This window comes from Barbus barbus (assembly GCF_936440315.1).
Source record: "Barbus barbus genome assembly, chromosome: 6".
Taxonomy (NCBI): Eukaryota; Metazoa; Chordata; class Actinopteri; order Cypriniformes; family Cyprinidae; genus Barbus; species Barbus barbus.
Window position 1 is genome coordinate 6064997 of NC_136734.1, and position 18980 is coordinate 6083976.

General features: G+C 37.1%; 1 protein-coding gene across 2 annotated transcripts; it reads left to right on the forward strand.

Annotated features, from left to right (window-relative positions):
* The first annotated feature begins 67 nt into the window (after positions 1-67).
* On the forward strand, positions 68-18980 carry LOC306870636 (adenylate kinase isoenzyme 1-like). Of its 2 annotated transcripts, none has more exons than XM_079418024.1 (7): positions 68-191; positions 12477-12509; positions 13328-13363; positions 14726-14889; positions 15006-15122; positions 16997-17188; positions 17267-18980. In XM_079418024.1, the coding sequence occupies exons 2-7, from the start codon at positions 12503-12505 to the stop codon at positions 17333-17335; spliced, it is 585 nt and encodes a 194-aa protein (XP_079274150.1). In that variant the 5' UTR covers positions 68-191; positions 12477-12502; the 3' UTR covers positions 17336-18980. The 2 variants fall into 2 exon arrangements, with proteins under 2 accessions (XP_079274150.1, XP_079274151.1); XM_079418025.1 differs by lacking the exon at positions 68-191 and adding an exon at positions 7093-7400.

An 18980-nucleotide genomic window follows, 5' to 3' on the forward strand; every position in this document is an offset into this window, starting at 1 on the left:
CCATCTGCTGCATTCCTGCACTCCCTCCCAGCAGCCCCTCTGTGCCGTGCGTCAGCCGGAGACGTGCGGTGCTATATAAAGAGGTGGTGGGCAGAGGGAGGGCTGCCGTGCAGCGGGTCACTCAGACAGACAAGAGCCGGAGACGCTCAGCCTTCACTGGACCACAGAGAGACACACAGAGAGACAAACAGGTCAGTACACTGAGAGGAAGTGCAATAATACAGCACGGAAATGCCTTATCATGTGTGTTTGTGTGTGCATGAGAGAGAGAGAGTTAAGCTCTTTAACATCTTGCTGTTCACAGGCTGATCAGTGTAAAGCTGCATGAGAATGTGTTTTGACAGCTGCAATGTCAAACGAACAAACACGCAGATGTATGTGTGTTTCATCATTTTGCAGCCTGTGTGTTTTCTCATGAGCTGCTCAATGCGTGATGATCTCATGCTCAAGAATAAACACTCTGATGGAATCAGTCGCATGTTCTCCATTGTAAACATGGCCTCATTTACGTCAAACTGAGCCGCTCTCCTCTCTTAAAGCTACAGCAGCTCTGTTACTATGGTAACAGCAGAAATGCGTTTTCCGATCGGGTTTGGGAATGTGGTCGTGGCTCTGGTTTTGTGGCGGACAGCAGCTGCTGCCGTAGAGGAACATCTTTTTTTAGTGTCTCCTCATAACCGGTTTGGTGGACAGGAGGATCATGAAACTACATGATAGGATGGGATCGAGGTTTCCATCGTATCAGTGTCACCAGAAAGTGAGCACAAGGTGTCCACAGATGCGTCACATGACACTGAGTCCCATTAAAACACATGCAGCTAGTTCTAAATTTTGATGGCTGATTTATGAGGTCATACATGACATTTAATCTAGTCTGGAGACACTTGCTGTGATCCCATATTCCTAAAAATAATCTATTCCTGAACAGGTTACAAAATAGGGCTTGAAAGCACATTAAGATACCATTCAGAAAATGTTGTTCATATGCTAAAATTCTATTTTACTGTTATTTTGATTACAATTGACTATTAGCATTTTTGCAGCCATTTCTTGCAACCCAAATTTGTGGCAGTACAGCTTCAAGGTATATATACACAATTATATAATAATTATAAAATGTAAATTAATAAAATTAGAATAAAACTTCAATATATTTTTAAAATATAATAAAGAGATCATTTTTCTTTAAGTTCACAAATACAGTGTATTTTTCAAATATGATTGGAATACATTTTACAAGAACATACTATTTCAGTCTCTCTATTTAAACATTTCCTGTTTAATTCAATGTGTTACTTGCCATTTCTTTGTAATTGTGAAACTGTGTAAATGTTTACGAGCAATTTCTGAGTGAAAATTGTTTTTACACCAATTGTTTGTTTTTTTTTGGTTAGTTTTTTTTTTGGTGGGGAAAATCATGCAGCAACTGGGTTGCACTACATTGATAATGCATTAAATGAGTCCAAAATGACTATTTGAAAATATTACAGGAATGCACAAAGTTTAATGGCATCACTGAAATGTGTTAAAATGCATTGCATAAGAAGATGAAGGTTTCATTTGTGGCTGCTGATGGGAAGCTGTGAGCAGCTGTCTGCCGAGCGATCCAGCTCATATTTACACCAGCTTTTAATAGAAAATATTAAAAACAGCTCTGTGCACCTCAGATTGCATTTGTGCCTTCTCGTCTAGGACTCCTGACATGAAACTCTGCAGAGTTATGCTGTCTAGTAACCCAAAAAAAAAAAAAAAGTTACATTAACAAAGCATTACATAATCAAAGTCCTTCCAAACCTTTCTAACTTTTGATTAGTTTTGCTGGCTGATGCACGCAGTGACACATTATTGTCACCTTATATAATACAAACACACACACACACACACACGTTGGTTTATGTAGTTTATGGGGACTCTCCATAGGCGTACTGGTTTTTCTACTGAACAAACTGTGTGTGCTATTGCCCTACACCAACCCTACACCTAAACTTAGCCCTCACAGGAAACTTTGTGCATTTTTAGATTTTCAAAAAAACACCATTTAGTATGTTTTTTAAGCCTTTTGAATTACAGGGACATAGGCAGTGTCCTCATAAACCACCTTCATATTGTAATACCTCTGTCATACCCATGTCATTATACAAATTTGTGTCCTCATAAACCACATAAACATGCACACAAACACACACACACACATATATATATATATATATAGAGAGAGAGAGAGAGAGAGAGAGCCCTCCATAAGTATTGGAACAGTAAAGACAAAATTGCTCTGTTGGCTGTAAAGACATTTACAAATAGGATTAAATGATATGATATTTTAAATTTTGTCAGTGATTTAAGTTTATGAATCCAAAATGCTTCCCGTTTCAATAGTTCTTTATTTATATTACCTCCTCGACGTGACCCAAAAACCTCTTCTATTCCAATACATTCCAATTTCTTGATGTCGTGTCCCATTTCATTAAAATGTCTCGCTACTGAAGAGGTTATATCTTGTCGTCGTATACTCTATTTATGTTCGTTAATCCGTCATTTCAACTGAAGCAATGATTTTCCTTTTGACAGGGACATTTTAACATATATAATCACATTCATAAACTCTTTACACTTCACCAAATTCCGACATGAAGCTTTTTATTTGGTAAAACATGTATGTGTTGCAACGGCTAATAATAAAATGTGACAATCTGTAGTTTTGTCTCATATTCATCTTTTAATCATATTTGTAAATGTCTTGACTCCACAGCCAACAGAGCAATTTTGTCTTTACTGTTCCAATACTTATGGAGGGCACTGTATATATATATATATATATATACACACACACACACACACACACACACACACACACACACACACACACAGGTACATATAAAAAAATAAGAATATCGTGAAAAAATTCATTTTTTCTTGTAAGTTATTATTTCAACTTTCATATATTTTAGATTCATTACATGTGAAGTAAAACATTTCAAAAGTTATTTTGTTTTAATTTTGATGATTAGAGTTTACAGCTCATGAAAGTCAAAAATCAGTATCTCAAAATATTAGAATATTTACATTTGAGTTTCAATGAATGGCCATCCCTACAGTATAAATCCTGGGTATCTCTTGTTCTTTGAAACCACAATAATGGAGAACACTGCTGACTTGGCAATGATTCAAAAGACGACACCCTCCACAAAGAGGGTAAGTCACAGAGGGTCATTACTGAAAGGTGTGGCTGTTCAAGGAGTGCTGTATCAAAGCATATTAAATGCAAAGTTGACTGGAAGGAAGAATTTGGGTGGGAAAAGGTGCACAAGCAACAGGGATGACCGCAAGCTTGAGAATACTGTCAAGCAAAGCTGATTCAAACACTTGGGAGAGCTTCACAAGGAGTGGACTGGACCACAAGCTGGAGTCAGTGCATCAAGAGTCACCACGCTCAGACGTCTTCAGGAAAAGGGCTACCAAGCCACTTCTGAACCAGAGACAACGTCAGAAGCGTCTTACCTGGGCTGTGGAGAAAAAGAACTGGACTGTTGCTCAGTGGTCCAAAGTCCTCTTTTCAGATGAAAGTAAATTTTGCATTTCAGTGTCAATACACATCAGTCAGTGATGATTTGGGCTGCCATGTCATCTGCTGGTGTTGGTCCACTGTGTTTTTTCTGAAGTCCATAGTCAACCGCAGCCATCTACCAGGAAATTTTAGAGCACTTCATGCTTCCTTCTGCTGACAAGCTTTATGGAGATGTTAATTTCATTTTCCAGCAGGACTTGGCACCTGCCCACACTGCCAAAGGTACCAAAAGCTGGTTCAATGACCATGGTGTTACTGTGCCTGATTGGCCAGCAAACTCGCCTGACCTGAACCCCATAGAGAATCTATGGGGTATTGTCAAGAGGAAGATGAGAGACACCAGACCTAACAATGTAGATGACCTGAAGGCCGTTATCAAAGCAACCTGGGCTTCCATTACACCTCAGCAGTGCCACAGGCTGATTGCCTTCATGCTACGCCGCATTGATGCAGTAATTCATGCAAAAGGAGGCCCAACCAAATATTGAGTGCATAGAAATGAACATACTTTTCAGAAGCCTGACATTTCTGTTTAAAATATCCTTTTTTTTATTGATCTTATATGATATTCTATTTTTCTGAGACAGTGAATTTTGGGTTTTCATTATCTGTAAGCCATAATCATCAAAATGTCAAGAAATAAAGGCTTGAAATATTTCACTCTACGTGTAATGAATCTATATAATATATGGGTTTCACTTTCTGAAATGAGTGACAAAAAATATTGACCTTTTTCACGATATTCTAATTTTTTTGAGATGTACCTGTGTGTGTGTGTGTGTGTGTGTGTGTGTGTGTGTATATATATATATATATATATATATATATATATATATATATATATATATATATATATGTATCTATGACAGGGCCTAAAACTAACTTTTTGCCACACCTGCCAATGGCCAAATTGTTTTTGCAAAAACAGGCAGTTATTACTACTACAGTGATAAATATATTTACAATGTTTTAAATTTGTCCTTTACTTTACTTACAAGAAAAAAAAACAACAAACAGATTTATTGATTTATCTTTTTTTTTTTTTTAAAACATTAAGATTCTTGTCCTTTGCATGTTTAGAGCAAGATATATATATATATATATATAGATATATATATATATATATATATATATATATATATATATACTTACAATACAAATTAATCTACAAATTAATACAAAATGCCGCTGCAAGATTAATATTTAATGAGCCGAAAAGAACGCACGTCACGCCTCTGTTCATCAGTTTGCACTGGCTACCTATAGCTGCTCGCATTAAATTCAAGGCATTAATGTTTGCCTACAGAACCACCACTGACTCTGCACCCCTTTACCTAAATTCATTACTTCAGACTTATGTGCCCTCCAGAAGCTTGCATTCTTCAAGTGAACGACACATTATTGTGCCATCCCAAAGACGCACAAAATCACTTTCACGGACTTTTGCATTAACTGTTCCCATCTGGTGGAATGACCTGCCCAACTCGATCCGAGCAGCCGAATCCTTACCCATCTTCAAGAAACGGCTAAAAACTCATCTATTCCATCTTTACTTGTCCCTCTAACTCTAGCACTCTCTATTCTAATTTTATTTAATCTATATGTCTTTTTATTTAAAAAAATTAATAAAATAAATAATAATAATAATAATTATCTGTACCGCGTTAGGCTAACCAAGACTTGTAATAGCACTTGCACGTTGCTGCTCTTTTGTTGGTTTTGATTGCTTCTTATGTCCTCATTTGTAAGTCGCTTTGGATAAGAGTCTGCTAAATAAAAATAAATAAAATATAAAATGTAACATTTACTCCATTTATATATTTATAACAATAGTGTTTTTATGGTTTTAATTTTAGTTATAGTTAACTATAATAACCTATAATTAAACATACATTTATTTATATATTTATAATTAAATTGGTATAGTTTTATAAATAATTATATCAATATTTTTATGCTTTGTGATGTGTTTGAGCTTATGTCTCTATATTAATATCTGAGTAATTTTGAGTCTTGAATGGTAAACTCAAAGTATAATAAAGTGTCAGCTCTGTTTAGTCAGAAGGACTCATGAAAAGCAGTCTGTTGTAATTTAGTCATATGTTCCAGTTTGCTAAATTCTTGAAAAGCAGATAAAGTAATGCAGATACTGTGCATGTGGACTAACATTTAAACACAAAAGGAATGTTTTATTTCTAAATATCTCTTGAATTTTCCAATCTATCAAATAATAAGAGATGAGTAAGCCATTAATTCCACAAGAAGCAAGTCATCGGGACAGAAATAGCAGCGTTTGCTGAGAATGAGTCACAAACTGCACTGCAGTTTATGAACTGTAAATAATAAAAGCATGAACATAAGACATTGAACCTGCTATGATTTTCAGCTAATGCTTTCCATTTAGACACTTCATGACAGTAGAAATAAGACATGTAGCTGCAGAGAGCGAGAGCTGCCGGACCTGTGTTTGCTTCACATGCTCTTGAATCTCTGCCATAATCAATTCATCAGCATCATACATTACATTACACGCATGTCGACCATACAAAGCCCCTGCCCAGTCATTGCCAAAAACAACATTCTCACATGGCAGAGAGTCCTGCAAAATCACCATAACAGGCTGGACAGGCAGCTCTGAAGTGTCCGGTGCTGATTCAGGCCTTTGGGTGACATTTACAGTGACCCAGGGTCACCCACATATAAACCAGCTCACTGGAGAACAGATCAGTGCATTACTTAACACTTGCAGTGTGTCAAGTGGAGTTCACTGCACAAAACAAAATGAGACGTGCTGCACTACCAGTTTTGGGAGGAGTGTAATTTTGCATCTTAAACAAACAGATGTACACTTGACCAGGAATGTGTCTGAAACCACTTCCTGAAGCACTTTAAGTGATCCGGCTGCAATGCGTTTCGGTCTGTCTTTTCCTGATTGCATAGTTTTCCTGTCAGTAAAGACACATGAAGTGCATGAAGTTCCAAAACTCAGCAGTGTTTGACTATATGGGAAAAATACAAATCAGTTTGTAAGACTTTGAACCCTATAATGTGAATTCTGGAATAGCTTTAATGTGCCTTGCATACCATAGTTATTATGCTGGCCTGACAAAGTCAACATTAGACAATGGAGGAAACGGGAGTGGCATGCTTTTGTATTATTTCATAATTTTAAACCTCATAATGGCCTCACATTTCCATATTTGAAAGGAAACATGGCCAGACTTGTTGCTTCAGCTCAAGTTTCATTTAGCTTCATTTACAACAGCCATATACATTTTGTTTGTAATACTAAAAACATAGATAGATAGACATATTTTTAGTATTATAAATATTTTGTGCTTTATGCAATGTTTGAGCTTATGTCTCTATATGTGATATGAATATTAATATCTGAGACATTTTGAGTCTTGAATAGTGCCTTCTAACACATGGCTGAAGGCCAGGGCAAAAACATCTAAAAATGGATATAGTCACCTTTGTTTGAGTAACCCTTACCATTAAAAACAGTCTGTAAAACCTCAGACACAGTCGGCTTAAAGCCGCAGCAAATGCTTAAACAGTGAGCAGAAATCTCTGACTGTCATTCATACAAGAATCTGCTCTCAAAGCTTCATCTTCATTAGGAGAGCTTACTATAGCACTGCTCTTTCAAAATAGCATTGCAGCTATAGCAAAGACCAGCAGGACCAGTCTTTTGAGAACTCTGCATTTGCATGCGAGGCATGGCGGGTCACATGACCAGCTGTGCCGTCACAAGAAAAAGGGATCTGTTTACACTTGCCATCCAGACGCTCCAAGACAGAGTATTTCAGCCTGATCGCAGAACTCCAGAACAGTAAGACACTCTTTATAAGCTTCTCTCTCTCTCTCTTTCTGCTGTAGTGTATAGAGTCTTTATGCTTTATGAATCCTGTCTGGAGACTCGGTCATAGTGGTGGGTGTGTCATCGGAGTGTCACTAACCTCTACACTTGAACAGATGAGTGACAGAGCTGTTTCAAACCATTTATAACGCAGGGAACATGCTCAGCTGTTAGGCTGCAGTCAACTGTAGGTCTATGCAAGCCATGAATGTGATTAATTATCTGAATTATTTGCATAAACACATGTGAAACTAACTCCAACTTGAGACCAAAAAAAAAAAAAAAAACACCTCTGCAGAAATAACTGATGGTATAAATATATGTAAATGAGTGTTTGAGAGTTTTGAATTCCAGTTAACTTTACACTGTTTACAATGTCAGGCAGTAATGGCTCTACACGTCTATAAGCAGTGGGTTCCTCTTTTGGTTTTGTGTTGAGGTGTGACTGCTAACATGCGTGACCGCTGTGAGGAACGTCAGCTCGTTTATGCTTTCATAACATCTCATATTGCATCTGAATCTAGTTTTTGCTGTAAAGATGGGCAGATTGATGTCTCTAATAGTGTCATTGGCCTCAGGGTTTTAATAATGTTCTTCACAGCTGTATTTGTATGCCAAAAACAGCTTTCATCTGATGCACAATGCAGAATATTTCATAAGATTGCATAGACAGTTTGATTTACATGAAAAGTTCCGTCTTTTTTGAGATTATTATAGTACAGAACATACTTACTGCAGCTTTCAAAACTTCTAAAAAAGAGCTTTTACTGAAACTGAACTGTAAAAATAAGGCGTTATTGTTATTGTTATGTTGTGAACATAAACATCAACACATGAACCCATTTGCACTGCTCAGCAGAAGCACTGGTGATAATGTGGTGAAGTGTGTGAAAGCTTGTGCTGTTCCTGTCTGCGTGGAGCAGCTGAAGAATCCCTGATCATTTCAGTCTGACCTGAGCTGAAAAATGCTACGCTATTCCTGCATCCCAGTCCGGCTACTAAGTACATACTTTTGAGTGTGTAGCTGAGTATTGCATCGGCAAGATTTGAAAGGAAAGGACGTGACGTGTGGCCAAGTATGGTGACCTATACTCGGAATTTGTGCTTTGCATTTAACCCATCCAAGTGCACACACTCAGCAGTGAGTACTGAACAAACATGCGCACACACACACAAACCATGAACACACACCTGGAGCAGTGGGCAGCCATTTATGCTGCGGCGTCTGGGGAGCCTTGCTCAAGGGTCTTACCTCAGTCGTGGTATTGAGGGTGGAGAGTGCTGGACATTCACTCCCCCCACTGACAACCCCTGCCGGACTTGAGAGTCGAACACGTGACCTTTGGGTTACAATTCCGACTCTCTATGGGACAAACTACTCCATATTGGTGTTGTCTTAAAAAGTAGTGGGGACTAGATTGTTGAGGGGTATGGTTGAACACTCATTCCCTTTATGGGATGCACTGAAAAGGTAGCTAGAAGCAGGTTCAATTGTACAAAACATCATCAGTCTCCAGTGTCAGTTCTCACTTATTTGTGCATATTTTACAGTTGCTGCATCCTGGACTTGATACTTAATTTACAGTAGACACACAACATCAACAGTGCATTTTAGCAAGCAGCAGCACTGTTAGTTAATAGCTCATTCATTAACTAATGCTAACAAATGTGACCTTTCTGTGAAGTGTTATAATTTTTTTTTTTTAATATATATAAAAACAACAAAATGGTATATACATAAGTGGGTGTAAAAAATATTCCAAACCATGTTTTTACTCAAATAACTGCTCGAAACAACAACGACAAAACTATAGGAATGATTTATATTTTAGAGCTGTCCGGATGGATTTTGTGGGAAATTGCAAACATACGCGTGCGTCATGATCTGTAGTCTCAGGGACGGATTAACGCACGGGCCTACTGGGCATGTGCCCAGGGCACTGGACCAGAGGGGGGCCCAGCCGAAATACTGCTACTTTCAACCGAGCCCCCTCAGATTTTTGAGGCAAGTGGATTTTGAATGCAGCTTCCAAAAGACAAAAAAAAAAAAAAAATAGCCGAAGAATATTTTTTATATTTAATAAACAATCACACTGGTGTGATTAGATCATTCAGTGCAGCACATCGTCAGCTGCTAAATTAAAATCTGCGTTCGCTCAACTTTGCTGGCTGGCACGGAGCCAGAGACTGCCGTGTGTTTCTACAGCACTGCGCATTATAACCAATCACAGATGATTCTGTTGAGCTTATGAGTACAATGGCCAATAAGAGGCGTCCAGATGAGTCATCGCTGAAACAGCTGTTTTGTTCAGTGCGCGCTCCCTGAATGAATTCTGCTCTCTGCCGATTTCTCTCATCAGAAACAACAAAGTACAGAAGTGCATAGGATGTAAGCAAGATATTAATTTCACAATGTAAGCAACTTCAGTGATTAATGGGAGTTTTTGAGAGTGCTTTAATTCTGGCTAAGTCAATGATAATGTTCTTTGATAATGTAAATGGAGTGTCTATTTACACTTAGTGAAAAAAGCCCACCTTTTGGCAGAGGCTATTTACACTAATTCCGCCCACCAAGTGTGATTGGGATTGTCAAGATTATAAAAAGCTGCTATAAACCAACCGCCTCAGTGGCACAGATGGTAAAGCGCGTACTGTTGTATCTTTGACGTGATTGACTAGGGTTCGAACTTGCCTTTTACCAAACTTTTTTTCTCCCTTTTCAAATCTCATATCACATCGTAAAGGCATTTATTTTTAATAAAAATTAAAGAAATAACCAAAAAGTTGAAAATTAAGTATCGGGTAGGGTTAGGGTAGGTGTCGGGAGGGCTTTATTGAATCCATTTAATAATCTGAATTAAAATGATAATTTACACTCAATATGTTATTATTGCATACTGTTTTATAAACCCCTTTCAAACAGAGATTCTGGAAAATACACGGGTAATGTGTTCCAGCAATTGTTCCCGGATCGTTAGATTTTGGTTCATTCACACTGCCAGTGATTTTCCGGAATCTGTGCGTTCACACACAACCCATAAAGATCCCGTAAAGACACGTGACATTTCATGTGACGTGCATAATGCGCCGCGCACCATTTCACTAAACTGGCGAATATAAAAAAACTAAAAACTAAACTGGCAAACGAAAAAAAACTAAAAACTAAACTGACGAAAAAAAAAAAACTAAAAAAACTAAACTGCCGAACGATTTCAGCTTCAGCGCGGATAGTGAGGAGTTCCGATCGCTGCTTCATTCCAGTTTACACATTTTTCGTCGTGTGAATGTTGATCTGCCTTCAAAACACCCGGTAAAAGAGTCGCATGATAACGCACGTCATCAGCCTTTACGGCATTGATCCGGCATTGTTCACACAGCGCTCGTTCCGGGACTGAACCCGGCAATGTTACTAGGTCCCCAACCTGGGATTGATCCCGGAATCAATCCCGGGACGTGGTTGCGTTCACACAGAAGGCACTCTGGCAATTTTCCGGGACCAACGTGCAGTGTGAAAGGGGCTATAATGTAATACAATACTGAAGTGCAATTGCCACTATTTTGCAACAAGTAGTATAAATAGCAGAAAATCCTGCTATTTTAACAGTGTAAATATAATCTATAGCTATTTGCACTTAGTGAAAAGTGAAGTGAAGTGAAGTGAAAGTGACTTACGGCCAAGTATGGTTAGCCATACTCGGAATTTGTGCTCTGCATTTAACCCATCCAAAGTGCACACACACAGCAGTGAACACACACACACCGTGAACACACACCCGGAGCAGCGGGCAGCCATGTATGCTGCAGCGCCCGGGGAGCAGTTGGGGGTTCAGTGCCTTGCTCAAGGGCACCTCAGTCGTGGTATTGAGGGTGGAGAGAGCGCTGGACATTCACTCCCCCACCTACAATTCCTGCCGGCCGGAGACTCGAACCCACAACCTTTGGATTACGAGTCCGACTCTCTAACCATTAGGCCACAACTTCCCCAGAGTCGGGGGAATTACATATCGCTGTAATGACATATGTATGACATATGACATAGACATATAGTTGATATTTTTTCCATGTCATATAGTGATAGTGTAAATAACATATCGCTAAAATACTGCTATTTTCACTTAGTGTAGATAGAATCCATTGCTATTTGAATTGCTATTTCAACTGAGGGGGGCCTTTAATCAGTCCGTGTCCAGGGCACCTGTGTCATAATCCGTCCCTCTGTAGCCTACACTGAGAAAAGCAGCTCGGTAAAGACAACGTTTGTCACTAGTATGAACACGACAATTTACATGATTGTTCAAAATGTTAAATCTCACGCGAATCGCTGGTTGTAAAAAACAAAACAAAGAAACAGTAACTTACTCTGTCCATCTGTTCTGCATCCGCCCAGAGAAACCGAGCCGAAGCACAACCAAAGCAATGTTCTGCCGCCAAACGCGTGCAGTTTTATTTTTAACCGCTAGAGGGACCGATTTATAATAGCTTTAAAGGCACTGCAGCATGAAACGGCTCGTTTATTTGTAAGGATCATAATAGATAAGGGGGCAATGGTCGTGAAATATTAAATGAGTGTAAAAGCCACTGGCCTTATATTACAAGTTGACCTCAGACGAAAAAAAAAAATGCAAGTAAGATTCATAAATTCATATCTGGAGCAAAATTTATTTTCCTCACTCTTGGTAAATGTTTAGTTCAGACAGTAGGAAATATTTAACTTCACATACAGAAGCAGACAATGAAACAATGACACAGGCAGAAAGGTAAATAGATAAAGATGTGTGTGTGTGTCTGAGAGGGAGGAGTGTATAAAGTGCTGCTGGGTCAGTGTGTGACAGTGTTACAGGACTCTGTTGGGAAACACTGATGCTTTGAGCAACATTTCTCCTGGGAATTAATTCGGAATCTGCTCATCTTGGCCCCATCAGAAATGATTGTGAACTTTGTGATCTGTTAACGAGAGTTCAAATGAGAATGAATGAGTGACAGACTTCAAATCAACAAGACTTTCAACTCTTTATCTGGACTAATCTTTGTCTTTTATTGCTCTTACAGGATAATCACTCACATAACAGACAACCATGGCAGGTGAGAATATTTTATGATTTGATATTTTTTCCATGTGACTGTTCATGAGATGTATAGGTATTTTATGGAGTCCCATGAATGAAACCGCGCTCAGTAAATGGTAGAGTTTGTTAAAGTAGACTGGTGCAGGACGTGTGATGAAACACAATGAGGGTTTACAAACATGGGCTTCCTAAAGAGGGACTGCAGACAGATTGAGACGAACACCAGCTCTGACCTTTACACACACTCACACACGGGACTGTCACTGGATCACTGTGAGAATTGGACTCAATGACAATCACAAACACAGAGAACTGAAGAGCAAGTAAACAGTGACAGTCGAGATGATTCACACAACTGAACGTCTTCATCAGTCATCATCCTCATCATTTGCTGGTCTCTGGTGACCTTATGTGGACACTCGCTGTAGTGCAAGAAATTCTTGACAGTATGTGTACAGCACATTTCATATCACATTGGTTACAGCCATTGTTCACATGTCATGAGTGGTTCAGGATCAAACCTGTTTTTTGAAGCTGAACCTGAATGATGCTGACACCAGTTGCCATGGTGACCTCAAGCATTCAGGAGTAACTGAAGGAAAGAGCAGAATCAGTGTGAAGCAGAAAGACTGCGGTCAGAAATGGGGTTAGGCTGCTTGAGTAAATCAGCAGTCGTTGCTCTGAAGACAGATGGTAAATGATGGGAAAACATCAGATTTCAGAATCCAAGAGAGTCAGATAGCACTGATAGATCTCAGAGAGCTTTAATAATAACACAGTCTATGTTTATTCACGTTACATTTGGACTGATTTGAATGTTTCATTGTGTCACAGATAAAATTAAAGATGCTAAGATCGTCTTTGTGGTGGGTAAGTTGAATTGCCTGTACTGTACATATTTCACAGCTCAACAGTGTAACTCATCTACTAACAACCATTCATCAAAATGAGGCATGTTTTTGTGAATGTAAACTCTGATCATAAGTAGTTTGGAGGGAAATGTGTTGTGAAACCAGATCAGCCCCCCCATGTTTAACAATAAATATACAATACTATTTCAGTTTTTATACTTCAAAATTTAATGTTTACTTCAGTTACATGTCATTTCTTTGTCATTTCTTTTTTTGTAAAATGTTTGAACAATTTCTGAGTGATTCTGAGCAATTTTTGTTTGCTGATAAGTCTAAACATCATGCAAACCCCTAGAAACGCATACACCGCTGAGCTGTCTCTCCTCCTCGTTTCAGAGCGAATAACATAATTAATTATTAAAAGAAACATAATTAAACACATTTTAATTAGGACTGTGATTAAAGCAATATTTCCCTTGTTAAAACATTTCAAAAGTCCATTATATTTCAGTGTCTTAAGGTGACTGCTGGTCATAAAAGTTTTGAAATAATTAAGATTTTTTTAATATTTTGAAAGAAGTCTCTTCTGCTCACCAAGACTGAATTTATTTGATCAAAAATACAGTAACAATTGTGAAATATTATAACAATGTAAAACAACAGTTTTCTATGTGAATTTATGTTAAAATTTAATTTATAGCTGTGATCAAATCTGAATTTTCAGCATCATCACTCCAGTCTCCAGTGTCACATGATCAGTCAAAAAGCATTGAAATATGCTGATTAGCTTATTGTCAATGTTGAAAACAGTTGTTCTGACAAATATTTGTGTGGAAACTGTGATGCATTTAATTTTTTAGGATTCATGGATGAATAGAAAGCGCAAAAGAACAGCAATTATTTGAAATAGATTTAGTTACATTAGATGTCTACTGTCATGTTTGATCAATTTAATGCATCCTTGATGAATAAAAGTCTTTTTATTCTTTAAAAATCTTATTTAGCATATGAGTTTCCACAAAAATATTTGGCAGCACAGCTGTTTTCAACATTGATTAAAATCAAAAATGTTTCTTGAGCAGCAAATCAGCATATTAGAAAGACTTCTGAAGGATCATGTGACACTGAAGCTTTGACTAATGATGCTGAAAATTCAGCTTTACAATCACATTTACATTTTAAGACATTTAAATAGAAACCAGTGATTTCAAAAATATTTCACATTATATTTTACTGTAGTTCTGATAAATAAATGAAGCCTTAGTGTGTAGATGACTTCTTTCAAAATCATTAACAAATGTTAATGGTTCACATCATGCTGCTTGCTGAAATCAAATCAAAGCAATATTATATTAGGATCTGACCAGTGTTCTTTTGTCAGGTGGCCCCGGCTCAGGAAAAGGCACCCAGTGTGAGAAGATCGTGGCAAAGTATGGCTACACTCACCTGTCTTCCGGTGACCTGCTGCGTGCGGAGGTGGCATCCGGCTCAGAGAGGGGCAAACAGCTGCAGGCCATCATGCAGAAGGGGGAACTCGTGCCTCTGGTCAGTCCAATCGCCCTTTTCCTGAGGGATAAAAGCAATTCTCAGATGTCACTGCCCGTTAGCATGAGCTGATAACTGAACTCTGACACACTGAGACACTGCTCTGGTTTCTGCAGGACACAGTTCTGGACATGATCAAAGATGCCATGATCGCCAAGGCTGACGTCTCGAAGGGCTACCTGATCGACGGATACCCTCGTGAGGTCAAACAGGGTGAAGAGTTTGAGAAGAAGGTAAAACAGCAACTCCACGCAAACCGAAATCTCAGGAAATGGGGTCATTTTTGGGTTTAAGGACTGAAATAATGTCATCAGAAGTGGTTACTGCTGAACTGTGAATTTCAGATGTCATATTTTCCCATCTCAAAGCAGCTGTAATCACCAATGGTCAGTTTCATTGATTGACTCCTGTTTACTATCCTAATATATGCATATGAAGTTATTTACGATTAATAACTTAAAGCCAAACCATATAGCACTACATTTACATCACAATACTTAAATATTTTGTTGTTTTGATTGCCTCTATTGCCCTAATTTGTAAGTAGCTTTGGATAAACTTGTCTGCAAATGATTCAATATAAAGTAAATGTACATTATTTCAGATTTGGAATTCATCTGCTTTAAAATTTTGAAATTATAACTTTGAAATTCTATTAGTTTCACTCAGTTTCGCAGGGTCTTCTAATAAACCCAACAATATAACGGAATAAAGCAGATTTATACGATGGCCGAGAGAGCTCAAAGCGCTGCAATAGAAAAAAACCCACCTGCAAATTAAGAAAACAACTTCATCAATTTGACAACACACGTGCTGCAAATGCTCACAACACAACCAAATAAAGAAACGCGCTGCAAATAAAATTCTTTATTTGGTGGTGTTGTGAGCATTTGCAGTGCATTTCTTTATTTGTTCGTGTTGTGAGCATTTGCAAATGTTTTGCTTGTGCTTTTTCTATTTGCATGTGTTTTCTGAAGTTGCAGTGTGTTGAGATCTCTCGGCCACCGTAGATTTATTTATTTAGAAAGTAAAAATACACCAGCATTCAAATTTTTGGGCTAAATAAGAGCTTTAAAAGAAAAGAAAAAAAAAAGAAAATGAATACTTTTATTCATCAAGGAAACATTAAATTGAGCAAAAGTGACAGTAAAGACACTTATAAAATCACTTTTGATCAATATGTTATAATGTTACAAAATGTTTCTATTTCAAATAAATGCTGTTCTTTTGAACTTTTTATTCTTCTGTGAATCCTGAAAAATGAAATGTATCACCTTTTCCACAAAAATATTCGGCAGCACAACTGTTTTCAACATTGATAATAATCAGAAATGTTTCTTGAGCTGCAAATCAGCATATTAGAATATTTCTGAAGGACCATGTGACACTGAAGACTGGGGTAATGTTACTGAAAATTCAGCTTTGACTGCAGCAATAAATTACATTTTAACATATATTCATGTAGAAAACAGATCTTTAAAATTTTACTGCATTTCTGATCAAACAAATGCAGTCTTGGTGAGATGAGACTTCTTTTAAAAATCATTGCACCTTATAATGAATTGTACAATCTCATACATAATTTACATAATTGTAACCACAGTTAATACATTATAACAATTATCAATTCAGTGTTACACTATGCATTTTAAATTTCATTTTTATCAAGTATTTATGACAAGATATAATCTATTACAATGCACATTATGAATAATTATAATGTATTATACCCTTTAATAACCCTTTATAATGCATACAGGCTTTAAGTAAAGTGTTACCAATAATTCTTACCAATTCCAAATTTTTAAGTGTATATAAAACAACTACATAGTTAAAGTATTCTTATTCGGAAGTCAATTCTATATAACCCATTAAAGAATGCTGAAAATTTCTGGTAAAACAAACAAAGAAACAAACAAATCATGGTTTTAATTCACATTTGTGTCCAGTGCAAATGAGTGATCAATGAAAACATATGAGTAACATATCAGTAGTAAATCATAAGGCAGAAATCTCCCGAGAATGACCCGTATAGACAAACACACATACAATCTGGTTTACGAAATTGTTCAGATTGAGCATGACGTCTCTCTCTTCTCTCTGTCAGATCGGCGCTCCAGCTCTGCTGCTGTACATTGACGCTAAAGGCGAGACCATGGTGAAGAGGCTGATGAAGCGCGGCGAGACCAGCGGCCGTGCCGACGACAACGAGGAGACCATTAAGAAGCGTCTAGATCTCTATTATAAAGCCACTGAGCCTGTCATCGCTTACTACGAGAAGCGTGGCATTGTTAGGAAGGTGAGCGGAAACACTGACTGAAATAAGATTGACTCAAGCATTACTCTTTAACTGACTGATTTCTCTCTCCTCCTCCAGATTAACTCTGAGCTGCCGGTGGATGAGGTATTTGCTATTGTTGTAAAAGCTATTGATGAGCTGAAGTAAACAGCACTTGACAACAAACTTGTTTGGGTTATTCTTTTGCCTTTTCTCTCACATATAGGCTACTCTTCAATGCTGCCTTAATGTCTTTATTACACATAAAATCCATCCCGAGACTAAATCTATCAGATCTCTCCATTGCATCGTGTGTTTGACTAGTAATACCTTAGCAACCGCCCAGAATACCTTAGTAACTGCCTCTCAACCAGCCTCCCACAGGCTGTATAAAACCTTCAAACTTAATAGCTCTCTTCAGCTACACAGGGATTCGGAAACCTTCAGACTTTTTAAAGCCGCTTTAAACTTTTATGTGCGTTTTTGTCGAGCTGACATTTAGAAATGCCTTTTCTCTGTGTGTGTTCATTGCTAATGGTCAGATAGATCCAGACTTTATTCAAACATTTCCTTCACAAGTTCTCCTACTTTAGTGCTCCAGACTGAAAATCATCTCTACACTTTATCCGTAATCATAAAACTAGTCCGGTCTTTGATTATGAGTGGCCGAAGTGCTTTCAAAGCCATTGTGAAATGCTCTGTGAAACATATGGAAGCCAACTTCTGCCACGTAAGAAAAAAAAAAAAAATGTTTTGGTAAGTCACAATTATTAAGTTATAATTATGAGATGAAAAGTCTAAATTATGATATAAAATGCCAAGATTATGACATAATAAATTGAAATTATAACACAAAGTCATAATTATGACATGCTAAATTTTAATTTTGAGATAAAAAAGGAAATAATATTTCATTTCAAATTTTTAATCCCATAATTATGACTTTTGATGACATAAATTTTGACTTTATCTCATAATTATATTTTTTTATGTGATATTTTGACTAAAAGTTGTAATTGTGACATACAGTAAAGTCATAATTTTGGCTTTTCATCTTATAATTACTTAGTATGTCATAATTATGAGATCAAAAGTCAAAATGATGACATACTAAATTGAAATTATTTTGAGTTAAAGGCAAAAAAGGCCATTATTTATATCATTTAGATTTTTTTTTTTATCTTATTATGACTTCAAAAGTCGAAATTATGACAAAGTCATAATTTTGGTTTTTTATATGTCACATTTTGACTTGGTTCTGTATGTCATAATTATGACCTTTTCTTATTCTTACGGTTTTTTTTCTTTTGTTTTCTTATTCTTACGTTTTTCTTACGAGGCAGAAATCGTCTTGGTTCCCTCAGTCCATAATTTTGTATCAGTCCACCTTCTCCATAATTTTTCTAACCCTTTAAAGTTGACAAATGAAGTTCTTAGCTATGCATATTACTAATCAAAAATTAAGTTTGATTTATTTACAGTAGGACATTTACAAAATATCTTCATGGAACATGATCTTTACTTAATATCCTAATGATTTTTGGCATAAAAGAAAAATCAATCATTTTGAGCCATACAATGCATTTTTGGCTATTGCTATAAATATACCCCAGCGACTTAAGACTGGTTTTGTGGTCCAGGGTCACATATAATCAACAACTTTAAATTAATAGTTTTATATTTCTCCACGGTGGGAAAAACAAATGGAAATACATACTTCCAGATCCTTAGCAATCATTCTGCTAAACATTGCTGAAGAACTTCATTGTTTGGTGGAAGGATTATTATATGTTCAATAAATGATACATTTTGT